Source organism: Microtus pennsylvanicus, chromosome 11 (assembly GCF_037038515.1).
Source record: "Microtus pennsylvanicus isolate mMicPen1 chromosome 11, mMicPen1.hap1, whole genome shotgun sequence".
In the NCBI taxonomy this organism is placed as follows: domain Eukaryota; kingdom Metazoa; phylum Chordata; class Mammalia; order Rodentia; family Cricetidae; genus Microtus; species Microtus pennsylvanicus.
In genome coordinates this window covers 14,607,575-14,630,273 of record NC_134589.1, presented here as the reverse complement: position 1 = coordinate 14,630,273, position 22,699 = coordinate 14,607,575, and the positions used below count along the sequence as shown (strand labels likewise).

Here is a 22,699-nt window from a genome sequence, read left to right as displayed (position 1 = left end):
TGTTTATAAATGTTCTTTTACATTTAAAGGGGGATATGATATAGATAGTTTATATTGGTATGGATCTTGGTTTATTGATATAAATTTAAGGGCAATCTTGTTATATGTATATTTCTGCTCTTGATTAAGGTATTGTGATTGTATAGTTCATTTAAAAATGTAATTTAAATTAAGAAATATAGGGGGCTGGAGAGATGGCTCAGTGGTTAAGAGCATCACCTGCTCTTCCAAAGGTCCTGAGTTCAATTCCCAGCAACCACATGGTGGCTCACAACCATCTGTAATGAGATCTGTGCTCTCTTCTGGCCTGCAGGCAGAGTACTGAGAATACTGTATACATAATAAATAAATAAATCTTTAAAAAAAAATAAAATAAATTAAGAAATATAGGTTAATAGATAATCATCTATAATAGTCAAGTTTGTAGTCATATTAGTTAGATTTTCTAGATGTGCATAGATATATTTCAGATAGATAGGCATTCTCCATATCTTTCAAAGACTACAGAATATGGCATTTAAAATGTTTTAAAAATTTAGGACTTTTCATGATAGTGAGACATATCTGCTCCTGGTAGCACCAAGCTATTTCGAGAGCAAGATGGGCATCGAAGAGGCTCTTTTGGTTAGCCATTTGGGTAAGAAACTGCTCTTGCCTGAACTGCTTCACTAGACATGCAGTGCCCACAGAGAGATGACTGCTGAACTTGCCTAAAGGTGAGATGGTCCTTCGGGGTTCCTGCTTCAGGAAAGAGTCTGCAAGACATTCTGCAGGACACAGAAGAAAGTAACTAAAACTGCCAATATAGGCGAAACTGTCTTTGAAATTTCCTGCTTCATGGAAACATCTGCTGGATACTATGGGCCTGAAGGCCAAAGATGGTATAGAAGAACTTTGGGCAACTGTCCAGGCAGCAAGATGTTTCTGTCATTTCTAGAGTTTTGAAAGTTGCTTACAATGCACTTTCTGTTTATTAGGTAATATTATATCCTTCTGAAGTCTTTGATGGAGTTGAAGAATTTATAGTTATAGTTCTCCTTAGTTATGATAAAAGATAAATATAAGTATTATAACCATAATTCTTATTTGATACCTGTTTTGTTATATGTAATTTTACTATGTTAAAGTTAAAGCCTTCCTTTTTGTTTAAACAGAAAAAGAAAAATGGTGTAGGAGGCCCTTCTGTTTGTGTGTTGTTTTCATAGGTTAATGAATAAAGAAACTGCCTTGGCCTAGTTGATAGGGTGGAACTTAGGTAGGAGGAGAAAACAGAACTGAATGCTGGGAGGAAGAAGGGCAGAGTCAGGGAAGCCATGGATCCTCTGCCTGAGATGGACGCCGGTTAGAATCTTGCCAGTAAGCCACAGCCACGTGGCGATACACAGATTAATGGAGATGGGTTAGTCTTATATGTAAGAGTTAGCCAATAAGAAGTAAGAGCTAATGGCAAAGCAGTGTTTTAATTAATACAGTTTCTGTGTGGTTATTCCAGGGCTAAGCTATCAGGGCGTCCGGAAAGAACAAGCAGCCCTCTTCTCCCAGCAACATGGGGCTGCATCCACACCAGGCAAGTATCTGTCAACAGGGCCACATCCCAGCCTCTGTGAACTCAGGTTGTCAGGCTTGGCCACAAGTGCCTTATCACTGAGCCATTTCACCAGCCTCATTATTTATCAGATATGCAAATGAAAGCAGTCACAGAGGGCACTGCTCGGTAGCTTGCGTCCCATTATTTTAGAACCGCGTGGAGAAGAGTTGTATTTGAGATCTGGGGAAAACTGGTGTCATCATCAAGTCAGCCCCTGCACCAAAACTAACCCGTTTTCCAAAGTAAGCGCACGGTTAAAAATCTGCTCTGAGCTTGTTCATCATTCTTTAGGAAGGGAACAAAGAAGTGAGCAGAGCGCTGAGGTGTGCCTCCTAATGGGCCCATTCGGAGCTCTTGTTCCGCCTCCGAGGGCCTCTTCTACTTTTGGTGCCTACGTATGCAAGTTCTTCCTAGGGACAATTATCCCTGGCAGCTGTGCCTGGAGATAAGCCTTCTGGGCTCTTGCCAAGTGCCCCCACCTAGAGGTAGATTAGCCTGATTGCCAGAGTGAGCAGAACATTCTGTGAGCCCCACTTCCCAAATATACTCATCCAATAGATTCGGCGGTCACAGAATGAGAGGTGACACACAAGACTGCTACACTGAGCGGCGGGAGGACATTAAACCCATAAAGAAAAGACGTTTTCACCTAAAAAGCATTGTCTAGGTACAGGTACCTGCTTACCAGTTCAACTTGGCAACAATGCAGTGACCTTGTCCGAATCCCAGGGACTGGGCTGATCACTCACCTTGTGCACAAATTGCTCCACTCGGGTCTGAAGGCCCCACACCTCGAACTTGACAGTCACCAGCTTGTAGGAGCACATGATGGGTTGATGGCTATCCCGCCAGCCTTCTCTCAGCTGCCCCCGGCCTGTCTTCTCAGACTTGAAGTGTTTAGGATCCTGGAAAAGAGGCACCGAATGACTGGTCTATTACAACGTTAGAGCTGTGACACAGCCCCGTCCTGCAATCCCAGCTCTCGGCAGGTGGAGACGGGAGCATCAGAAGTTCAAGATCATTTCAGTTACATTCCAAGTCTGAGGCCTGCCTGGGCTACCTAAACTTTGTCTAAAAAACAAAACAAAACAAAACAAAAAACAAACAAACAAACAAAAAACCCAAAACCAAAACCAAACTATCTTTATGAAATGTCCAGAATGACCAAAATCTACACAGATAGAAAGTAGTTCAATGGTGACTAGGAACCAGAATGAGGGAAGAGTGTGGGGATCTCTAACAGGGGACACTGGTGTCTGGGAAGGGAAAGAAAGCACACCGGAGAGGCTAGGATGTCCCAGCAGGGCAACGTTTGCCAAGCAAGCCTGAGGACCCAAGTTCCATTCCTGGAACCCACATAAAAAGCCAGATGTGGTGGTGAGCATTCGCAGTCCCAGCTATCTACGGGGAGATGGGAGCGAGGTGGAGACAAGACAGAGCCCTGGCAACTTAAAAACCAGTAACCTGGGCTACGCTGTGCAGTGGAGAAGGAGAGACCCTGCCTCACAGGGAGGAGAGATAATGGCCTCCTGAAAACTACCCACTGACCTCCATGTTCTCTCTCTCTCTCTCTCACACACACACACGCACACACACATACGCACACACACATACGCACGCAGATTTAAAGAAACAAAAGGAAAACATGTGAGATTGGTGGGGATAGCTACAAAACCTTGTGGTTATACAAAAGCCATCGAATTATACACTAATTAAGAGATTGAGGGCTGGGGGTGTCCCTCAATGATAAGGCACTTTCTTCACACATGTGAGGCCCTGAGTCCGATCACCAACACTGAAACAAAAAAGGTGAATTAGATGTACTCCAATTTTAGAAATGGGAGAACACAACACAATTGGCTTAGTTATTTTCAGACACTAAATATAAACACGTAAGTGCCAAATACAGTCATTAAAAATTAGACTTATGAAACTGTGATTTTTCTTTCTTTAAAAGAAAAATTATGTTTAAGTTGGGCATGGTGGAGCACGCCTTTAATCCCAGTACTCGGGAGGCAGAGGCAGCTGGAGTTCTGTGAGTTTGATGCCAGCCTGGTCTATATCACATTGCAGGCAAGCCAAGGCTACAGAAGGAGAGGCCTGCCCAGGAAAGGGAAAAAAAAAGCCTGTTTCTTTTCTTTGTGTGTTTGTTGTCTGAGATAGGGTCTCACGAAGCCCCTAGACTGGCCTCAGACTCACCATGCCATTAAGGCTGGATTTGAGTTCCTGATCCTCCTGTCTCCACCCCCTAAGTGACAGAATAACAGGTGTGAACCACTGTGAAAAAGTTTTTAATTATTTATTTATTTGGTTTTTCAAAACAGGATTCCTCAATGTAATAGTTCTGGCTGTCCAGGAACTCACTCTGTAGACCAGACCAGCCTCAAACTCACAGAGATCTGCCCACCTCTGCTTCCCAAGTGCTGGGATTAAAGGTGTGCACCACTACTGCCCGGCTTAAATAAACTATTTAATATTTGTTCCAAAGTAGAGACATCCCTGGAGGATGATATATACAGAGATAAATATGATATGTATGATATATTCAGAGTTATTTCCAAAGGAATACAGAGACTAATAAAGTACAAAAATACCTGCAATTATGTTTTGCTGTTTTGTGTTTTTCAGACAGGGTTTCTCTGTCTAGCCCTGCCTATCCTGTCTTGGAACTCTCTCGGTAGACCAGGCTGACCTCAAACTCAGAGAGTTGAGATCCTGTGCCTCTCAAGAGTTGGGATTAAAGGGTGTATGGACACCATCACCCAGCTATGTTTAAAAATACATAATTTTCAAGAACATAAGGAAGAAACTGCAGGCCTGGGGCTCGCCATACAGTGTTGGGTCTGACCACTTCTACTGGGATCAGGACCCTGTGAGTCAGGTGTAGGACTCTAGACTGGCAAGGAACTGAACACATGGTACAGGTTGCAGGATGGAGCAAGAAATGATGGCTTCTCCTCCCCAGCGAGACTTGGGAGTAAAAACAAGTAGAGGGGGTTTAGCCAGTAAAACATTCCAGAACTCTCATAAAAAGTTGAAAGTCCAGCTGTGAGGGGAAATGGAGACAGGGGGATACTGGAACGCTTACAGATCAGCTCCACAAGATCCTCCTCTGACCTCTGTGCACGAGCACTTGTGCACCCTACGTATGAACACACACAGAGGCAGAGAGGGGAAGACATGAACCCAGGAGCTGGGACGGTGGCAGTCCAGCCTTTGTAACTCAGATGGCAGACAACTCAGATGTAGTTGAGATTCTGCAAGACCACCTATGGACGCCTCCAATGAGGGTTCTAGGGCTGCTCTTGGAGCCCATCACATACCCACGCATCCCCAGGAAACACAGACCACCTCCGGGGTCAATTCCCACACTCGGCCTTTAGAGTCGGAAGATTCCACAGGGCTGACTTACTGATGAGAACTTCACAGTTACAGGGTGTTAGAATGGTGTGAATCGAGAACCACGATGACCTTGGGGCTATTTTCAGTGTCCTTGGTAGATACCACACGCTTCGGCATCTAACCTGATATCCCTTTGCTATCGCCCAAAGCCTTCGGAATGAATTTTAAGTTCACCACCAGTCTCCTTCAACCCCAAAGCTAAGGATGCCTGCAGACAGCATCTGAGACCTACAGCAGAGATTTCCCGGATTACTGTAACCCGCCTACCTGATGTTTCTGCCAACGTATTTGGAAGACACCTTAAATTACAAATTTCTGGGATTATAAACTGTTCCTGTAATGGCATCCATGGTGGAAGACTTTTCTTTTAAATTTTAAAATTTATCTTTATTTTATGTGCATTGGCGTTTTGCATGTGTATTTGTGCGAGGGAGTCAGATCCCTTGGACAGTTTTGAGCTGCCATGTGGGTGCTGGGAATTGAACCTGGGTCCTCTGGAAGAGCAGTCAATGCTCTTAACCACTGATCCATCTCTCCAGCCCCATGGAAGACATATTTTGGCATCATCTGAATCTATGTTTCCAGCCATGGCCACTCAGATTCGGCCCAGAGCAAATGATCTCTGATTCCTTCTGGGGTCGGAGCAGTGTTTCACGTTGACCAGGCTGAGCCTTGATCCTTCCCCTTTAGTTCCTCTCCTGAGAGTCTTGTCTGTGGCACATCAGCTTAAGAAAAGCTAGAACACTAGGCTGGGATGTGGCTTAGATGATAGAGCACTTGCCAGCATCACGAAGCCCTGGGTTGTCTGCAGGAGCAAGCAAGAGTTCTCAATCACTGAGCCATCGGGCCAGCTCCAAGTTCCAGATATTAGTAACTTCTCCCGAAGCTTTCCTTCTCCCCAGCAGGCCCTTTGTTCTGTCTGTCTCTGCTGTTTTTGCTTCAGGACCAACTCGTGCATAGCCCAGGGGTTCTGGTAAACCACGTGTCAGTTTGGTCACCTCCACAACAATGTGAACCCCAGGAGCATGGAGGGTCTCATAGCCACCGCTTCGGCACGCCACGAATTCCATAAAGACCAACAATCCTTCAGAATTAAATAAGACACAGTGACATGAAAGGGAGAATTTGGGAAATGCAGCACCTTCCTGCAAGACCCAGCACTCGGGAGGCAGAGGCAGGTGTATCTCCGTGAGTTCAAGGCCAGCCTGGTCCACAGAGTGAGTTCCAGGACAGCCGAGCCTACACAGAGAAACCCTGTCTCAGAAAAAAAAAATCAGTTCAGGAGACTAGCAAAGTATTGTTCACATAGCCAAAACCACAGAGATGTGTCAACCAAGGTGTGTGTGTGTGTGTGTGTGTGTGTGTGTGAGATAGATAGATAGATAGATAGATAGATAGATAGATAGATAGACAGATAGACAGATATAGAGAGAGTCCTCACTTCTTCTTTGAAAACAGTGGCTCCTTGGTTTTCTGCTGTGTAAGCCAGACACTTGGCCTTCCAGCTCCCAGGGTCTCTGCTCTCTCCACCTCCCATCTCATAGGAACACTGTGATTACAGATCGGAACCACCGTCCCTGGGTATCTGGGGGTTCTGGAGATTTGAACTCAGTTCTTCACACTTGTATGGCAAACTCCTTATGCACTGAGCCATCTTTCCAGTTTCAAAGTATGGCTCTTGGTGGCACCACAGAAATTTAAAGTTATATTGCTGGGTGGTGGTGGTGCATGCCTTTCTTTAATCCCAGCATTCTGGGAGGCAGAGGTAGTCAGATTTCTGAGAGTTAAGAGGCTAGCCTGGTCTACAGAGCGAGCTCCAGGACAGTAAAGCTACACAAACAAATCCTGTCTCAACAAAATCAATAAAGAAATAAGTAAATAAAATTATAGCAGGCTACTGTGAAGCAAAGTCATCTAGATGTGAATGAGAAGTTTATGTTTACCGGAGTCAGACAGGAAGTCTGTAAAAGCTGTAGGAGTTCATATTTAAATTTTCTTTAATGTGTGCACACACGTGCACACCGTGGTTCCTATGTGGAAGTCAGAGGACAAGATGGGAGTCAGTTCTTCCCCTCCCCATGTAGTTCAGGAGATCACACTCAGGGCGTTAGCATCGGCAGCAGGTGCCTTTGCCTTCATCAACCCCAGAACAGAATTTTTTTTAAGTGGACAGTGAAATTTGGTCCCATGTCCTCAATTTCCGAGATAAAGCCACCGAGACTTGAGAAACATCAGATATTTCACCTGCAGATCACAGGTCCTTCCCGACAATCCACTGTTCTTTCTGCCACATTTTACTTTTAAAATTAAACACCAAAAGGGTGTTTTGTTTTTCCACTGCTCAATGTCGAAGAAGCAATTAACAATTGGGCTTTGTATGGGAACAGTATGTCCCCCACCCCACTCCACGACTGGTGTCATATCTACAGCCGATAATTTCATCTAGTAAGTCTCAAACATGGGCTATAATTAGAGATTCACATTCTAGGTGCTGGAGGGAGATACAGGAGTGGGGCTTACAAACACACAACTAATCCAAACTCTGGATCAGGTGTGAATGTCAGCTGAATGTGTCTGGACAGCAATGCGCCAAGAAAGGGGTGCTTGTGTGTGTACACACATGTGTGTGTGTACACGTGTGTGTGTGTGTATGCGGCCACATAAGGGATAAGACTTTTTTTTTCAAGACAGGGTTTCTCTGTATAGCCCTTGCTGTCCTAGAACTTGCTCTGTAGACCAGGCTGTTCCCAAACTCACAGAGATCTGCCTGCATCTGTTTCCCATGTGCTGGGTTGTTAGCCTTTATAAAAGGGTCTAATGCTTCACTGTAGTGTGACCAAGAAACTGTTGTTTTTTGTTTTTGATTGATTTTTTTTTGAGACTCTGTAACCTAGGCTGGCCTTGAACTTGTGGCAATCCTCTTGCCTCAGTCTCCTGACTGCTGGAGTCCAATACACTGAAAGTTTTGTACAGCGGCCTGTTGATTCCCACAAAGGATATGTTAAGTGCCTTCATCCCTGTAAACTATGGGCCCGCTGTGATTGGAAACCAAGGTCTTTGCAGATGCAATTAAGCTTTAGATGAGATCACCCTGGCTTAAATGGATGGGCCCTAGATCCAATGACAAGTGTCCTTGAAAGAGACAGCCACTTGGGGACAGAGGCAAAGACTGGAGTTGCCCAGTTACAACCCATGACCTCCTGCAGAAACCAGAAGCTGGAACTCAGGGTCTCAAGAACGTGACAGAAACCTCTAGGGAAGAGGTGCAGGCCACACAAGGTCAAGGTCCCAGAGCTTGACTCTGACTGGACTTGGGCAGGGTCTGGGCACCCAGCTTTCCAGAACCTCCCATGGTACAGCCACTGCTACCAGATACAAGCAGATGAGGGATCTGAAACTCAGAAATGATCAGTAACCTATCCAATATTGTCCCCCCACCCCTGGGCCCAGGTGTTCAGCCCTCTGTGCACACCTCCCCTCCCCGCACACCTCCTCTCCTCACCCCTTCTTGGATGAGACTTAACCACGGGAAGAAGCAGGCTAGAGACTCTGGAGCGCTCCCGGGTCCATTCTGCTGTGGCGACAAGAAGGCACCATTAAGGAACCAGGGACTGGATCCGTCTCGGCACCCCCTGTGTAGCCATTTCCTCTCGGAGGAGGAAACCCAGGCAACATACAGAACTCAGAAAACTAAAGGAATTTACAGGGCTCAGGGAGTTCAGAACGTTACAAGATTCTGTAACCAGAAACAGTTGCCGCAGAGAGGCGCCTTTTCTGCTGACTGTAAATTGTGCAGAGAGCTCCAAATAAAAGTCAACACTGGCTGGGTGGTCGTGGCGCACGCCTTTAATCCCAGCACTCGAGAGGCAGAGGCAGGCGGATCTCTGTGAGTTTGGGGACAGCCTGGTCTACAGAGCGAGTTCTAGGACAGCCAAGGCTACACTGAGAAACCCTGTCTCAAAAAACCAAACCAAAAGAGAGAGAGAGAGAGAGAGAGAGAGAGAGAGAGAGAGAGAGAGAGAGAGAGAGAGAGAGCCTCCAGCCCCCATCTCATGCTGGGATGGGTTTTTTGGTGACGCAAGCTACCTTTGAGTCACACTCTAAGTAACTCCTCACCCACATTCCCCAAGTAACCCCAGCCAACTAAGAGACTTGGGCGGATCTCCTTTGGTCTGTCACCGGTGCTCCATCTGGGGTGAGGAGACGTTTGTTTTCGTCTCCCCAGGATAAGTCTGCTGGAGCCTTAATTTTCCAGCCTCCAGAATCAAGAAGGAAATGATGACAATTTCAAAGCCACCCCATGCACAGTTACAGCTGTCTGGGTGGAGAAAGACACAACTCTTACCCCAGAAAGACAGAATATTTCATCCGAAAGCCCGGCAGAATCAGAAGAGACCCACACGGCGGAGGGGAGTTTCTGACTATCCTGTTGCATCATTGGAGGCTTAGCTCGTGAACTGCTGTTTTCAGCACGGAACACAGAAAGGGACTGCGGCTTGGGCGATGTCACAGAGTGACCCAGACATGGAGCCCGAACAGCCAGAGATAGACTACCATCAAGTTCACTCAACTCTGGCCAAGGGCTGCAGGAAAATGAGCTCAAACACGAACGTGACCACTGAAGAGGATGGGAGCTTCCTCTGGGGAGTGACAGGCTGGCTGAGCATTCCTGTTTTCTGGAAGCTGGTACTTCTCCAGGTCTATACTTCAAGGGTGTATTTTTATTTTGTTTTAGATATGGTCTCACTATGAAGCCCTGGCTGTCTCTATGTAGACCAGGCTGGAACTCACAGAGCTCTGCCTGTCTCTGCTCCTGAGTGCTGGAAAGGTTATGTCACGATACCCGGCCTCAAGAGAAGGGTTGACAATTGTTACTGGGCCACAATTATTGGTGAGACATACGGCCAGGTCAGTCCTATGCCAAGGTCAAGTGATAGACCCAGTGCCCAGACACAATGTATCTTCCACTTTCTCTTAGGAAAAGCAGAGAACAAGGTAGGTCGCCTGGGTGTGACAGCCATCCCTAGATCCCTGCTGTGTGTCCTTCCTGGATTCCCTCTGCTCTGCTCCCGATTTGGGCACTTGGGTGCTTTGTGTCCTGGTACTGCTACAATGAAGGACCACAGACTGAGGGATGAGATGACAGAGACTGGCTGTCCCACAGTGTGAAGGCGACATCTAAGATCAAGGAGTCTTCCTGCAGTTTTCTTCTTCCTCAGCGCTTAGGGGTTGTCTCACCATCTTTGACATTGCTTGGCATACCTCTGAAGGAATCACAGGCAATGTTCTTGTGTGTGCCCACACCGTCTTCCTTCTATGTCCTCATATAAAGGACATCAGTCATATGGGACGGGGCCCACCCTAGTAACCCTAACCTGTTATAGCTCTCGAATCTCAGTTCACATACAGAAGCATCGCAGGCAAGACTTTGATAGATTGTTTATTTATTCATTGAGACAGGGTCTTTTTTATGTAATTCCAGCTGTCCTGGAACTCACTATGCAGACCAGGCTGTCCTGGGACTCACAGAGATCTACCTATCTCAGCCTCCCGGCTTTAGGAGCCTTTCAGATAGACCCCGTTAAGCCCATGTCAAGGGTCAGAGAAGTGTGGTCAATTATTTTTCTTGTCACGTGACACAACATCTCCTAGAAGTGCTTATGGAAGGGAAGGCTTATATTGGCTCACAGTTTCAGAGCATCTTGGTCCATCATGATGGGGAGGCATGGCTGTGGGAGCTGCTTTTTAGATTGGCAAACGAAGCGGCAGCAAAAGTCGGCCAGAACCAGAAGTGGATATAACTCCAAGGTCCACCCGCGAGCAATTTGCTTAGACAGGTGAGGCTCCACATCTGCAAGTTTTCACAGCCTCTTCACAACACTGCCACCAGCTGAGAGCCAGGTGCTCAATCCCATGAGCCTGAGGACAACATTTCACGTTCGAACTGGATTAGAGAGTTTTGTTTTTGTTTGTTTTTTACAAGGCTAGTCATCAGATTTCTGAGGTCTCCTCTAAGCGCTCCCTCACTTGGTCATGGACCCTCACAAACACTACTTTGTCTACAGCAGGATCTGCCGGGTGACATGGAAACTCTCAGCAAGCAAGACTCTAGCCCAGCAACTGGGTGCCTTAGGATGTGTGAACCTATGTGCCCTTCTGGCCAGGGACTTCTCCATTCATCCATGGTGAAGTCTCTGGCTCGGAATGTTGCTGGATTCTCCAGGCCAGTCAGGTGGTACAGTGAACCCTTGCAGGTAACGCACATCTCAATAGAGAGGGCTAAGCTGGTGCCAGGGCTGTTTCCCCAGGACTTGGCTGGCCACCACTTCCCTTTGGCACATCTGAGAAGGTTTTCCCTCTGTGATGTCAGCAGTACCTGGAGGCATTGCCACCTCACACGGGGACAAGAGAAGACAGAGGCGACACGGAGGGATTCGGCATTTGGGTAGCTCACGGAAAACTGTGTCCCTGCATGGCTTACAATCAAACACACATCTGGAATGTGCAAAGAGAAGCCCACAGGAGATCTAGGCCCAGCTGCAGGAGAGCTTGCATCTTGGCAGCAGTACTATCAGCCACATAAACTGAGATATAGAGTTTCGATGATTAATTACACTGCCAGTCAGAACCACAAAAGACAAAAGCCAGCAGGGGCTTGCCCTGCTAATTGAAATACGTTTTTGATAAATGTTAAATATAAAAAGGCTGAATGGGAATCCCAGCTAGGAACTGCTATATTATGTAATAATACTCAGCCCCAAAGCGGAGGAAAACAGACAGAACACAAATACTGTATTAGATTTTTTCCCCCTACGTGCTGGAATTTTCCCCCAAGGTCACTCCAAGGTGATGTTTAAGAGTGATTGACAACTTGACAGGTTCTAGAATCACCACGAAGGTAAATCTCTGTGTGTGTGTGTGTGTGTAAGGAATTTGCTAGAGTGGGTTCACTGAAGTGGGAAGGACTCTAACTACCTGACCGCAGAAAAAGGAGACAGCAAGCTGTGTCCCAGCATCCACCTCCCTCCTTTCCAGCTGTGAACACCAGCTGCTTCCTGTTCCTGCCACCGGGCCTTCCCTCCGTGATGGACCGACCCTGTGGACTTTGAGCCAGAACAAATCTTTCCTTCTTTAAGTTGCTCTTGGCGAGGGTTTTTGTCAGAGCAATGAGTCAAGTAGCTAACACAGTCCAATGCTGTCTGTAGTTGACTTTTTGAGGCAGGGTCTTGCTGTGTAGACTACACTGGGTCTGGAACCTGTAATCCTCCTGCCTTAGCCTTCAGAATACTGGGATCACTTTCTTCCGATGAATGGCCATTTCACTGGGAAGAAATTTATTCCCAAAATTTAGTATGGAGTTTTTTGAACCTCAGACCTACAAGAGGTACACAAACACTTTTAAAGAGCCTTGCCCACAGGAGGGCATGCTAAGTATCCCATTCACGTGTAATGTCCAGGTCAGGGAACTCTATGGACAGAATATAGATCAGCCGGTTTCCAGGGTGGGGGCAGAGGTGGGGGTCAGAATATAGGGGTGACAGTTAACATATAAACATTCCCTTTTAGAGTGATGAGAATGCTTAAAATTTGATTGTAGTGACAGTTATACATATCTCTTAATAAGCTTTTACATTATATTTTATCTATAGCCACCCATCCGCCCATCATCAGTAGACCTGTGTGTGCACACGTGTGTGTGTGTGTGTACACACATGTACCATGGAGCAAATGTGGACGTCAGAGGACAGTTTGCAGGAATTAGCTCTATCCTTCCATCAGTCTGGGTCCCAGAGCTCAGCAGGTCATCAGGCTTGATAGCCAGCAGGTTTACCTACTGAGCCATCTCGCTGGCTCGGATCTACGACCAAAACAGTACCCTCAGCATGGGTGGATCTTGGTGTTCTGTGATCTACAGTACAATGAAACCTTTAAACAAATCAAACCCAGAAGCTCTCAGAGCACATTGGAGCTAAGTGATGGCTTAACTAAAAAGGTCAACCATGACGTGACAGTTTACCAAGAGGAAACGAAAAAGCCTGGCTGGAAAGCTTGGCTAGCGGGGTCAATCCTTGCCTTGTTACCAGCTAATGCACAGAGCGCTATTCTTAGCCTTTGCGCTCCGCACCAGAGTGTACCACGAGCCGCGAGTTATGCTGTTCCCCAGCAAAGTGACTCTGTCAGAGGAAGTTCGCTCTGAAGTTCTGTCTGGCACGTAGAAAGCCAGAGGACACGCGTTCTCGTGGCGGGGCTGCCTCAGCATGTGTTCCACACCTGTCCCAGTTAAAATTTAGGGCTAGAGACATTCAGAACTCATCATGCTGAGAAGAGAGAGGGTGAGAATGGAAATTCTGGATAAACACCACAGAAGAATTTATCCGTCCACAAAGACCACTACTGATGCCTTCTAGGGGCCTGGGAAATGACTAAGGAAAAAAAAAAAACAAAACTAAACTAAAAGGCCACTGGGGAGGGGGTTCAGAAGAGAGTCCAGAGTGGAAGGAAGGAAAAGCACCACGTGACTTGAGCGTTCAAGGTTTGTATCAGAGCTGGTGCCAAGCACTTCAAACACAATTTTACTTAATCCTTGGGACATAAATAAGAAAAGGATGGGGTCCTTGTCTGTGTTCTGTGCTCCTATAGTTGTTGGAATTTCCTGAGCCTCGGCTGTCCTTATGATCCAATAGGAACCCCTTCCCTCACGCTTTAATTGGTGTTAATGGGGTGAACTGAGTTGGAGCCTCAATACAAGGTGGACTGGCAATCAAAACAGCCACATGACCGAAAGGCCCATCTGCTGATCTCTGGAAAACGGGAGCATCGAAGAGCCAGATCTACAAAATCTTATAACAATAAGACCTGGTGATTAAGAGAGAGCCCAAGTCAGTGACACCTTGGCTTTCCGGGTAGGCAGGCCTATGAGTCAGCTTTTTCATTACCATGACAAAATGTCTGACCTAAACAATTTACAAGAAGTGTTGTTATCCTTTTCCCCCAACTCATGACTTCTAGAGTTTCAGTTCATGGTCACTTGGTCCTTTTGCTTTGGGCCTGGTGTAGTGGGAACAGCAAATCACAGTGGGGGAGGCAGCTGGTGCTCTCCTTTCACCATGTGGGTCCCAGGGATTGAACTCAGGTCATCCGCGTTGGCTGCAAGCTCCTTTATCCATGGAGCCACCTCACCTGCCTCCCCCCTAGTCTTCTATGACCGCAGTATGGAAGAGGAGGAGGCTTCGTATTTTCATATTCCTGGATCAGCCAATAGTCTGAGGCAGCTCCCAATGTCTGTAGTCTGTTATCTGAGAAGACCCTGTTGTGTGGTTGTGAGACGAGTCAGCTGTGTACGGGTAATGATTCAGGACTCCCTCTTCTCCATGTAGGAAGGGTTAGAGACAATGATCTGGGCAGTGGTGAGAGGCAATCTTCTCACAGGCCTGGCGAGTATCTGACACTTAGTGATTAGCAGCTGCCTGAAGACCGAAAGACCGTAATTCCTCTTGTTCCCAGCATTGGGCCTGGTTCCCAGGTCTAGTACAATAAATGGTGTCTCCTGAACGCCCTGTTACATAATGCAACCCAGTTGCTTTTGACACACATCAAGAGGACTGCTAATTACAGCCAACAAGATTATTCAAGGACACACTAGAAAGAACCCCTCTTACACTGTGTGACGACAGGAATCTAGCAAACAGCATCCTAATACCCCTGGGCCAAGCCCCTCCATTTAGGAAGCCAGGTAGGAACCAAATGGGTTTTGGCACAAGCTTTGAAATTGTCCTCATCCACTCTGACTTTAGCAGTGGTCTTCAGATACAATCTGACCCTTAGATACCTCAAGTCTTTTTAATCAAAAATCTAATTAGAGACTCACAGGCATTCTTTGGGATGTGTGTATGGGCATGTGTGTATGCAGGTTGTGCGTGTAGGTGTGTATGGGCATGAGTGTATGCAGGTGTGCGTGTAGGTGTGTATGGGCATGTGTGTATGCAGGTGTGCGTGTAGGTGTGTATGGGCATGAGTGTATGCAGGTGTGCGTGTAGGTGTGCATGGGCATGTGTGTATGCAGGTGTGCGTGTAGGTGTGTATGGGCATGTGTGTATGCAGGTGTGCGTGTAGGTGTGTATGGGCATGTGTGTATGCAGGTGTGCGTGTAGGTGTGTATGGGCATGTGTGTATGCAGGTGTGCGTGTAGGTGTGTATGGGCATGTGTGTATGCAGGTGTGCGTGTAGGTGTGTATGGGCATGTGTGTATGCAGGTGTGCGTGTAGGTGTGTATGGGCATGTATGCAGGTGTGCGTGTAGGTGTGTATGGGCATGAGTGTATGCAGGTGTGCGTGTAGGTGTGTATGGGCATGTATGTATGCAGTTGTGTGCATAGGTGTGTATGGGCATGTATGCAGGTGTGCATGGAGGCCGGAGGTAGATGTCAAGTGTCTTTCTCTATTGTTCTATTTTAAAAATATTTTTGTTGTTTGTTACTGTTTTTTAAATTATGTACATGTATGTGTGTCTGTGTGTGGGCTTGCAATTGTGAGTGCAGTGACCTTGCAATCCAGAAGAGGGCACGGATCCCCTGAAACTACAGTTACAAGTGTTTGTGAACCACCCAATGTGGGGACTCACAATCGAATCCAGATAACCTAAGAGCAGTAAGTGCTCTTAACTGCTGAGTCATCTCTTTAGCTCTAGAGAGCTGCACAATTTTGTAACGTGTGTGTGCCTTTGTGTATGCATGTGTGCCATGCCATGCAGTGTCTACAGAGTGAGAAGTCAGGTCCCCTTAGAACTGGAGTGGACGGGCGCCACTAGGCCTGGGTGCTGGGAACTGAACCTGGGTTCTCTTCAAGAGGAGCAAGCATTCTTTTTTTTTTTTTTTTTTTTTTTGATTTTCGAGACAGGGTTTCTCCGTAGCTTTTGGTTCCTGTCCAGGAACTAGCTCTTGTAGACCAGGCTGGCCTCGAACTCACAGAGATCTACCTGCCTCTGCCTCCCGATAGCAAGCACTCTTAAGCATTGAGCCATCTCTCCAACTGCACATTAAGGTTTGAATCCAGTCTTCTAGGAACTTCCAGCAAATTATTTAGAGTTCTCTGAGCCTCAGTGCTCTTATAAAATGGTGGCAGCATCTATATTTCAGATGTTCAGATTAAACAGTACAGCTGAATCAGATACCTTCACACAGGCGTCTATTTTTAGCCTCTGACCCTCAGAGGCTAGGTGCGGCAGGTTAATGAGAGATCTGTGAATATCTGAAGGCCTGTGTTTGTGTGCTAGTGACTGTATGTCTTTCTCAGAGACCCTTAATCATAAGGATGAAGAGACACATCTATTCTTCCCTGGATATTTTTGACACAGGAGCTGAACAGTTGGACTTGAAGTCTGAAGGAGGGGAGGCAATCGGTGGGTCAGGTCTCACTATTTGGGCGTGTGTGTGTGTATGTGTGTGTGTGTACCCCTGCTGACCCCACAGAGCTGTGGACTGGGAGAAGCAAACTGAGGTGAGGGTTAATCTAAAGCTCTTCCCAATGCAGAAGCAACCAAGGGGAACAAGCGCAGATACGTTACGCTGTGATCAATACTCATGACCACTATAGAGGGTCACCCTGATTCCACAGAGCCAGCAGGTTGCCATCAGGTAGGCTGAAACTAAAAAGCCCTGGGCTGGTCAAATTGGACTGTCAAGTTGATGGGATTTAGAGCCAATATGGAAGCAAGTCTGAGGGCATTTCTAGGTTAAGTTAACCAAGGTGGCAGGACTCACGGTGGATGTGGGCAGTCTCCTTCCTGGAGGAGGGCATCCTGTGCTGCAGAAGGAGAAACTGACTTGATCGCTGCTCCCCTATCCCCCACTTGCTGACCGTGGGTGCAGCGTGACCAGCTCCTTCATACCCCAGTGGTCGTGTCTTCCCTGCCATGATGTACTTACTGCACCCTCAAACTTGGGAGCCCTAATAAACTCTTTCTTCCTTAAGCTGCTTCTGTTGGGTGTTTTGTCAGAGCAAAAGACAAACAAACACAGGCACTGACTCGCTTTGGAATGAGAACAAACAAGCTTTGTGGCTTATATTGCTATACCTCGCCCAGATGGAGTATCAATAAAGTGTTTTAAAAATGTGAACATACAGCCAGGCGGTGGTGGCGCACGCTTTTAATCCCAGCACTTGGGAGGCAGAGGCAGGCGGATCTCTGTGAGTTCAAAGCCAGCCTGGTCTACAAGAGCTAGTTCCAGGACAGCTAGGGTTGTTAACACAGAGAAACCCTGTCTCAAGAAACAAATGAACAAACAAAAACAAAGCAAAACAAACCCCCAAACCAAAAAAACCCCCAAGCTCCCCTAAAACTCGTGAACAAAGGAAACAGAGGGTCGTAGGCCTTACATGGTTTACTCGTCATCTACCACGCGTAAAGCCGCACAAATCCTTTACCGGATGTCAGCATTATGGGGACTTCCTGGCCTCTAGAACTGCGAGTAAATAAACGTCTCTTGTTTATAGATTAGCTGGTCGGTGATATTCCGCTACAGCATAAGAAAGTGAACTAAGGTCGGCTCCATCCTGGAACTTGAAGGAACAGACTGCCCAAACTTGGCAGAACAGCAAATTTAAGTTCTAAGGTTTCTTAGAGATGCTGAATCAGACACACGGCATTTGGAATGAGGCTAAACCACACGAGAAGAAGGAACACATTTTTGGTAACTGTGCAGCGCAAATGGCTTTAGTTTCTGAAGCATCTTGATGAGCCTGCAGAGGGTTTTGAGAGTCTAGGAAGTGGAACTGTCATCAGTTCCCCGACTCAGGCTGCTGACTGAAAAGCACCAGGCAAACAAACAAACTTCCAGAGCGCCTCTCATGGCAGCCACCTGCCAAGGCGCATGCTTGCCCTCCTGCAGATCAGGAGCGGAAGGACAATTGTCTCAAAGGCTACAACGAGAGCCATTTGTTCTACCTGTTTAAAGAGTTATCTTTTGTTATTTTTCACTGTGTGTGTGATAGGAATGAAATGTGGATCCTCTGGAGGAGCAGTAGATTTTGTCTGCCGAGCCATTTCTTCAGACTCATGAGCTTTTAATTGTCAGCTTGACACCATCTGGAATCATCTGAGGACTTGTGTCTAGGTCGGGTTGGCCTGCGGGGATGTCTGTGGAGGATTGTCTTGAAGATCCAGCCCACTGTGGGTGGTGTCATTCCCTAGGCAGCAGGTGCAGCATTGTGTGAGAAAGGAGAAAGCAAGTACATCTGCATACATCTGTGGCTCTCTGCTCCCTACTGTGGATATAATAAGACGAGCTCCTTCAAGCTCGTGCCATTGTGACTTCTCCGCTACCAACCCTTCTCCTTTTAAGTCACTTTTGGTCAGGTTTTTTTTTTTATAATTAATCACAGAAACAGAAATGCCACCAGGACAAATGTGACCTTGAGGACAAATGAGGGGTTCTAGATGTCGTCTTTGGCACAGATCCCTTCTACAACAAGATCACTTGTTTCTTGGTCCTGTGGACTCGGTGTGTGTGTGTGTGTGTGTGTGTGTGCGTGTGCATGTGCGTGTGCGTGTGTACTTGCACACACTGGCCAGATATTATTGTCAGAAGCCCATTTATTTTGTCCGGGACTCTTCTAGGACTGGGAGCTGATAGACAAGCTGTACTGGCTGGCCTGTGAGTCCCAGGGATTCTCTGTATTTCCCTCTTGATTTAAGGGATTATAGACACATATCATCATGTTTGACTTTATCTTAAAAAGAAAGAAGGAGGAGGGGAGATGGGGTGGCTCAGTGGATAAAGGCACTTGCAGCCAAGCCTGAAGACCCGAGTTCAATCCTGGAAACCCATATAGTGGAAGTTTCTACAAGTTATTCCCTGACTTCTGTGCATATGGGCACATGCATTAAATAAATACATGTACACGCACCCAATAAATACATGTATGCAATAAGAAGCAAGGGTAGGGAGTGGCTGAGGAAGATACGTGACGTTGATCTGTGTCCTCCATGCACATATACCATATACTAACACCCATGAAACACACAAATGCATACATAGAGGAAGAAATATATGACTACCACCAGGGAAAAAACAGAGACACCTTCGATGTCCACCAGACGGCAGCCAGTATAATTTGGGGAAATGTTACATGTGGCTGCTCACACCTGCAATCCTGGCACTTGGGAGGTTGATACAAGAGGAGGATCAGAAGTTTAAGGCCAGCCTGGGATACATGATTCTGCTTTAGGGGCAAAGAAAAAAAAAGGTAAAGAGGGGGCGAGAGAGATGGCTCATCAGTTAAGAGAACCTGCTGCTCTTCACAGCCTATGAGTTCGGTGCCCAGTACTCTCGACAGGTGGCTCACAACCTGTAATTCCCGGCGATCTGACATGCTCTTCTGGCCTCCGTGGGCACCTGCACACAGGGTACACCCCTACACACAGCGCGCCCATCCTCCAACATGCAGACAAAATTATCAGAAAGGAAGAAAAGACAGAATATTACAGAGCCACACCATACCTGCTGGTTGTCTGTGGGGGGCACCAGGAAGACAGCACACCCGTATGTTAGCGAGATGAAGCATGTTATCTCATGAAGGGAGTTTAAAATAAGGCCAACTCTACATTATGTCCTGGCATAAACCCCACAAACACACACTTTAACAACAGCCAGGTCTGGGATGAGGGCTATTAATTCTGGGATATCTGGGATATAAGATAATGATTCTTTTTTTGTTGTTTTGTTTTAAGATTTATTTATTTATTTTGTTTACAGTGTCTGTCTGCATGTTTGCCTGCAGGCCAGAAGAGAGCACCAGATCTCATCACAGATGGTTGTGAGCCACCATGTGGTTGCTGGAAATTGAACTCAATCCTCTGGAAGAGAGCAACCAGTGCTCTTAACCTCTGAGCCATCTCTCCAGCTCCAGGTTAATGGTTCAGAATTCTTTATGAGCACAGGGTCTCATGTAACCCAGACTGATCTCAAACTTGCAATATAGCAGAGGCTCGCCTATGGTGACCGTTGGGGAGATGACATACGCATAGTTAGCTGTTCCAGTGATCACAGAGATGTCTAAGACTGACTGCTCAGGCTATGTCAGAGATGGACGACTACCAATGCTGCCCTCCCTTCCCTCCTTCCTTCCTTCCTTCCCTCCTTCCTTCCTTCCTTCCTCCCTCCCTCCCTCCCTCCCTCCCTCCCTCCCTCCCTCCCTCCCTTCCCTCCTTCCTTCCTCCCTCCCTCCCTTCCCTCCTTCCTTCCTCCCTCCCTCCCTCCCTCCTTCCTCCCTCCCTTCCTTCCTTCCTTCCCTCCTTCCTTCCCTCCTTCCTTCCTTCCCTCCTTCCTTCTTTCCTCCCTCCCTCCCTCCCTTCCCTCCTTCCTTCCTCCCTCCCTCCCTCCCTCCCTCCCTCCCTTCCCTCCTTCCTCCCTCCCTCCCTCCCTCCCTTCCCTCCCTCCCTCCCTTCCCTCCCTCCCTTCCCTCCCTCCCTCCCTTCCCTCCCTCCCTTCCCTCCCTCCCTCCCTCCCTCCATCTAGAGGTAACCACCAAGAACCACCACCTTCCCTTTTTCTTCTCCTCCCTCCCTCCCTCCATCTAGAGGTAACCACCAAGAACCACCACCTTCCTTTTTTCTTCTCCTCCCTTCTTCTCTTCCTCCCTCCCTTTCCTCCTGTTTTCATCTATGCTGGGGATGGAACCAGGGGTTCCGCGCATGCTAGAGAGAACACATTGCCACTGAGCCACCCCCCAGCCTTGTCTTAGATTCTAACAGCACTATTGTCAAGTAGACCCTGGTAATGTCAGGCTCCAGGTCCAGCCATGCAGAAGCTGCTGGGGGCCCTACCCTTCACTGTTTCTCATTTGCTGGCTTCCTGTCCCTTGGTCCCAAGAGTCTCACAGGGGACCACTGTGGTCATGGGTACTTCTCTCTTCTCCCTACACGGAGGAAATTGTTACTCTTCTTATTGCTCAGGAGACACTGGGAACCCATTCTCCAACAACTGTGTTCCTCAGAATGAAAAAAAGATGGTGGTAGGGGCAGTAACAACAAAACAACCATAAACTGAACTTAACTGTGTGTTTGCGCAAAGCAGCTACACTTAGCATGGCTCTTTGGAGAGAACTGAAAATCTTCAGCACTCTCAACTACCAAGGTGCAGACCCAAATGAAAATATTTTTAATTAGAGAGAGCCAAGAGGTTTGGAAGGGGACAGCTAAGGACGGCAGTATTTACTCATCTGGTGCTTCTGTTCCCTTTCTGGGGGCCTGTCCTTAGCAAATAACATTTATTCTCTCACCCTTGACAGTTATTGGAAATGTTGGATGTGCTTCTCTTTGTTCTCTTCTTCTCCCTCAAGAGTGGAGTCAACAGACGGTGGAAACTGTGGTGAATGATGAGCCAGCTGCTGAGGAGGCTTGGGCCAGGGAGACTATAATCCAGGGATCTGGAGAGAGTCACCTCAGTCCAAGGAGAAAGTCCTAAATCAAGTTCCGTCTAAAGATCCTCTCTTCCCGGTCACATGTTCCTCCTTACCACAGAAGGGGCCCATGCTACTGGGACAGTCTTATGTGTCTCTTCTTTTTATTTGTTTTCATGTGTGCGTGTGTGTGTGTGTGTATGTATGTATGTGTTTGTGAGTGTGTATGTGTGTGAGTGTGTCTGTATGTGTGTATCTGTGAGTGTGTATGTGTATGTGTGTGTGAGTATGTGTGTGTCTGTGAGTGTGTATATGTGTGTGTCTGAGTGTGTGTATATATGTGTGTCTGTGAGTGTGTGTGAACATGCATGCAGATGCCTGTGGAAGGTAGAAGGGGGCATCAGGTTCCTAGAAGCTCAGGTTAAAGGCATTTGTGAGTTGTCTGTCTCATGTGGGTGTTGGGACCTGGATTTGGGTCTTCTATGAGACCACCAAATGCTCTTCATGGCTGAGCCCTGGGTAACTCTTCTTCATCATTATTTAAGTTCCAAATTAAATTAGCCCACCAAAATGACCAAGTTATACCACCAGTAAGATGAATACTTTTCCATTCTCTAAGATGACAGAGAGAGAGAAATTCCTTCATCTGGAATAAGAAAGTCAAACTCAAAAGATAGCAAAGATCTGGAGAGAAGCTCAGCAGTTAAGAGCACTCGATGCTCTTGCAGAGGACCTGGGTTAGTTCCCAGCACCCACATGGGAGCTCACAGTCCTCCGTAACTCCAGTTCTAGAGAATCCAATGCCCTCTTCCAGCCTTCTCAGGCATGCATGCATGCAGGCAAAACATTCAAACTCATAAAATAAATCTAGAAACCAAACCAAACCACAAAACCCAAACAAAGCTCTTACCACTGCCAACACCATCAAACCCACAGCCCCCCACCTCCAGCAGGGTTTCTCTGTGTAGCCCTGGCTGTCCTGGAACTCACTCTGTAGACCAGGCTGTCCTCGAACTCACAGAGATCTGCCTGCCTCTGCCTCCCAAGTGCTGGGATTAGAGGATGCACCGCTATATTTGGCTCATCCTCCACATTCTTGAATAGGAAATTCCATTTTTTTTCTCTCCCTGCCCATTTGTACTGGAGGCATATCTGAAAATCTAAAAGGCAGGGGTTGTAGCTGCAGGGGCAGCACGGAGGAGGCCGATACATGGACTATTTTCTCAGGATACAGTCATGACGGAAGTCAAGCCTCTGAACCAACACACTAAATGAGAACCAGATGCAAGAGAACCAGACGGACCATTGGCCA

The 22,699-nt window shown here is 47.1% G+C and overlaps 1 protein-coding gene across 1 annotated transcript in view; it reads right to left on the bottom strand.

Annotated features, from left to right (window-relative positions):
• Pitpnc1 (phosphatidylinositol transfer protein cytoplasmic 1) overlaps positions 1-22,699 on the bottom strand; it is a 276,715-nt gene that overhangs the window by 27,098 nt on the left and 226,918 nt on the right. Inside the window, exon 7 of the mRNA XM_075990302.1 lies at positions 2,338-2,493. Coding sequence (XP_075846417.1) covers positions 2,338-2,493 — 156 coding nt within the window. The remainder of the gene's footprint in view (positions 1-2,337; positions 2,494-22,699) is intronic.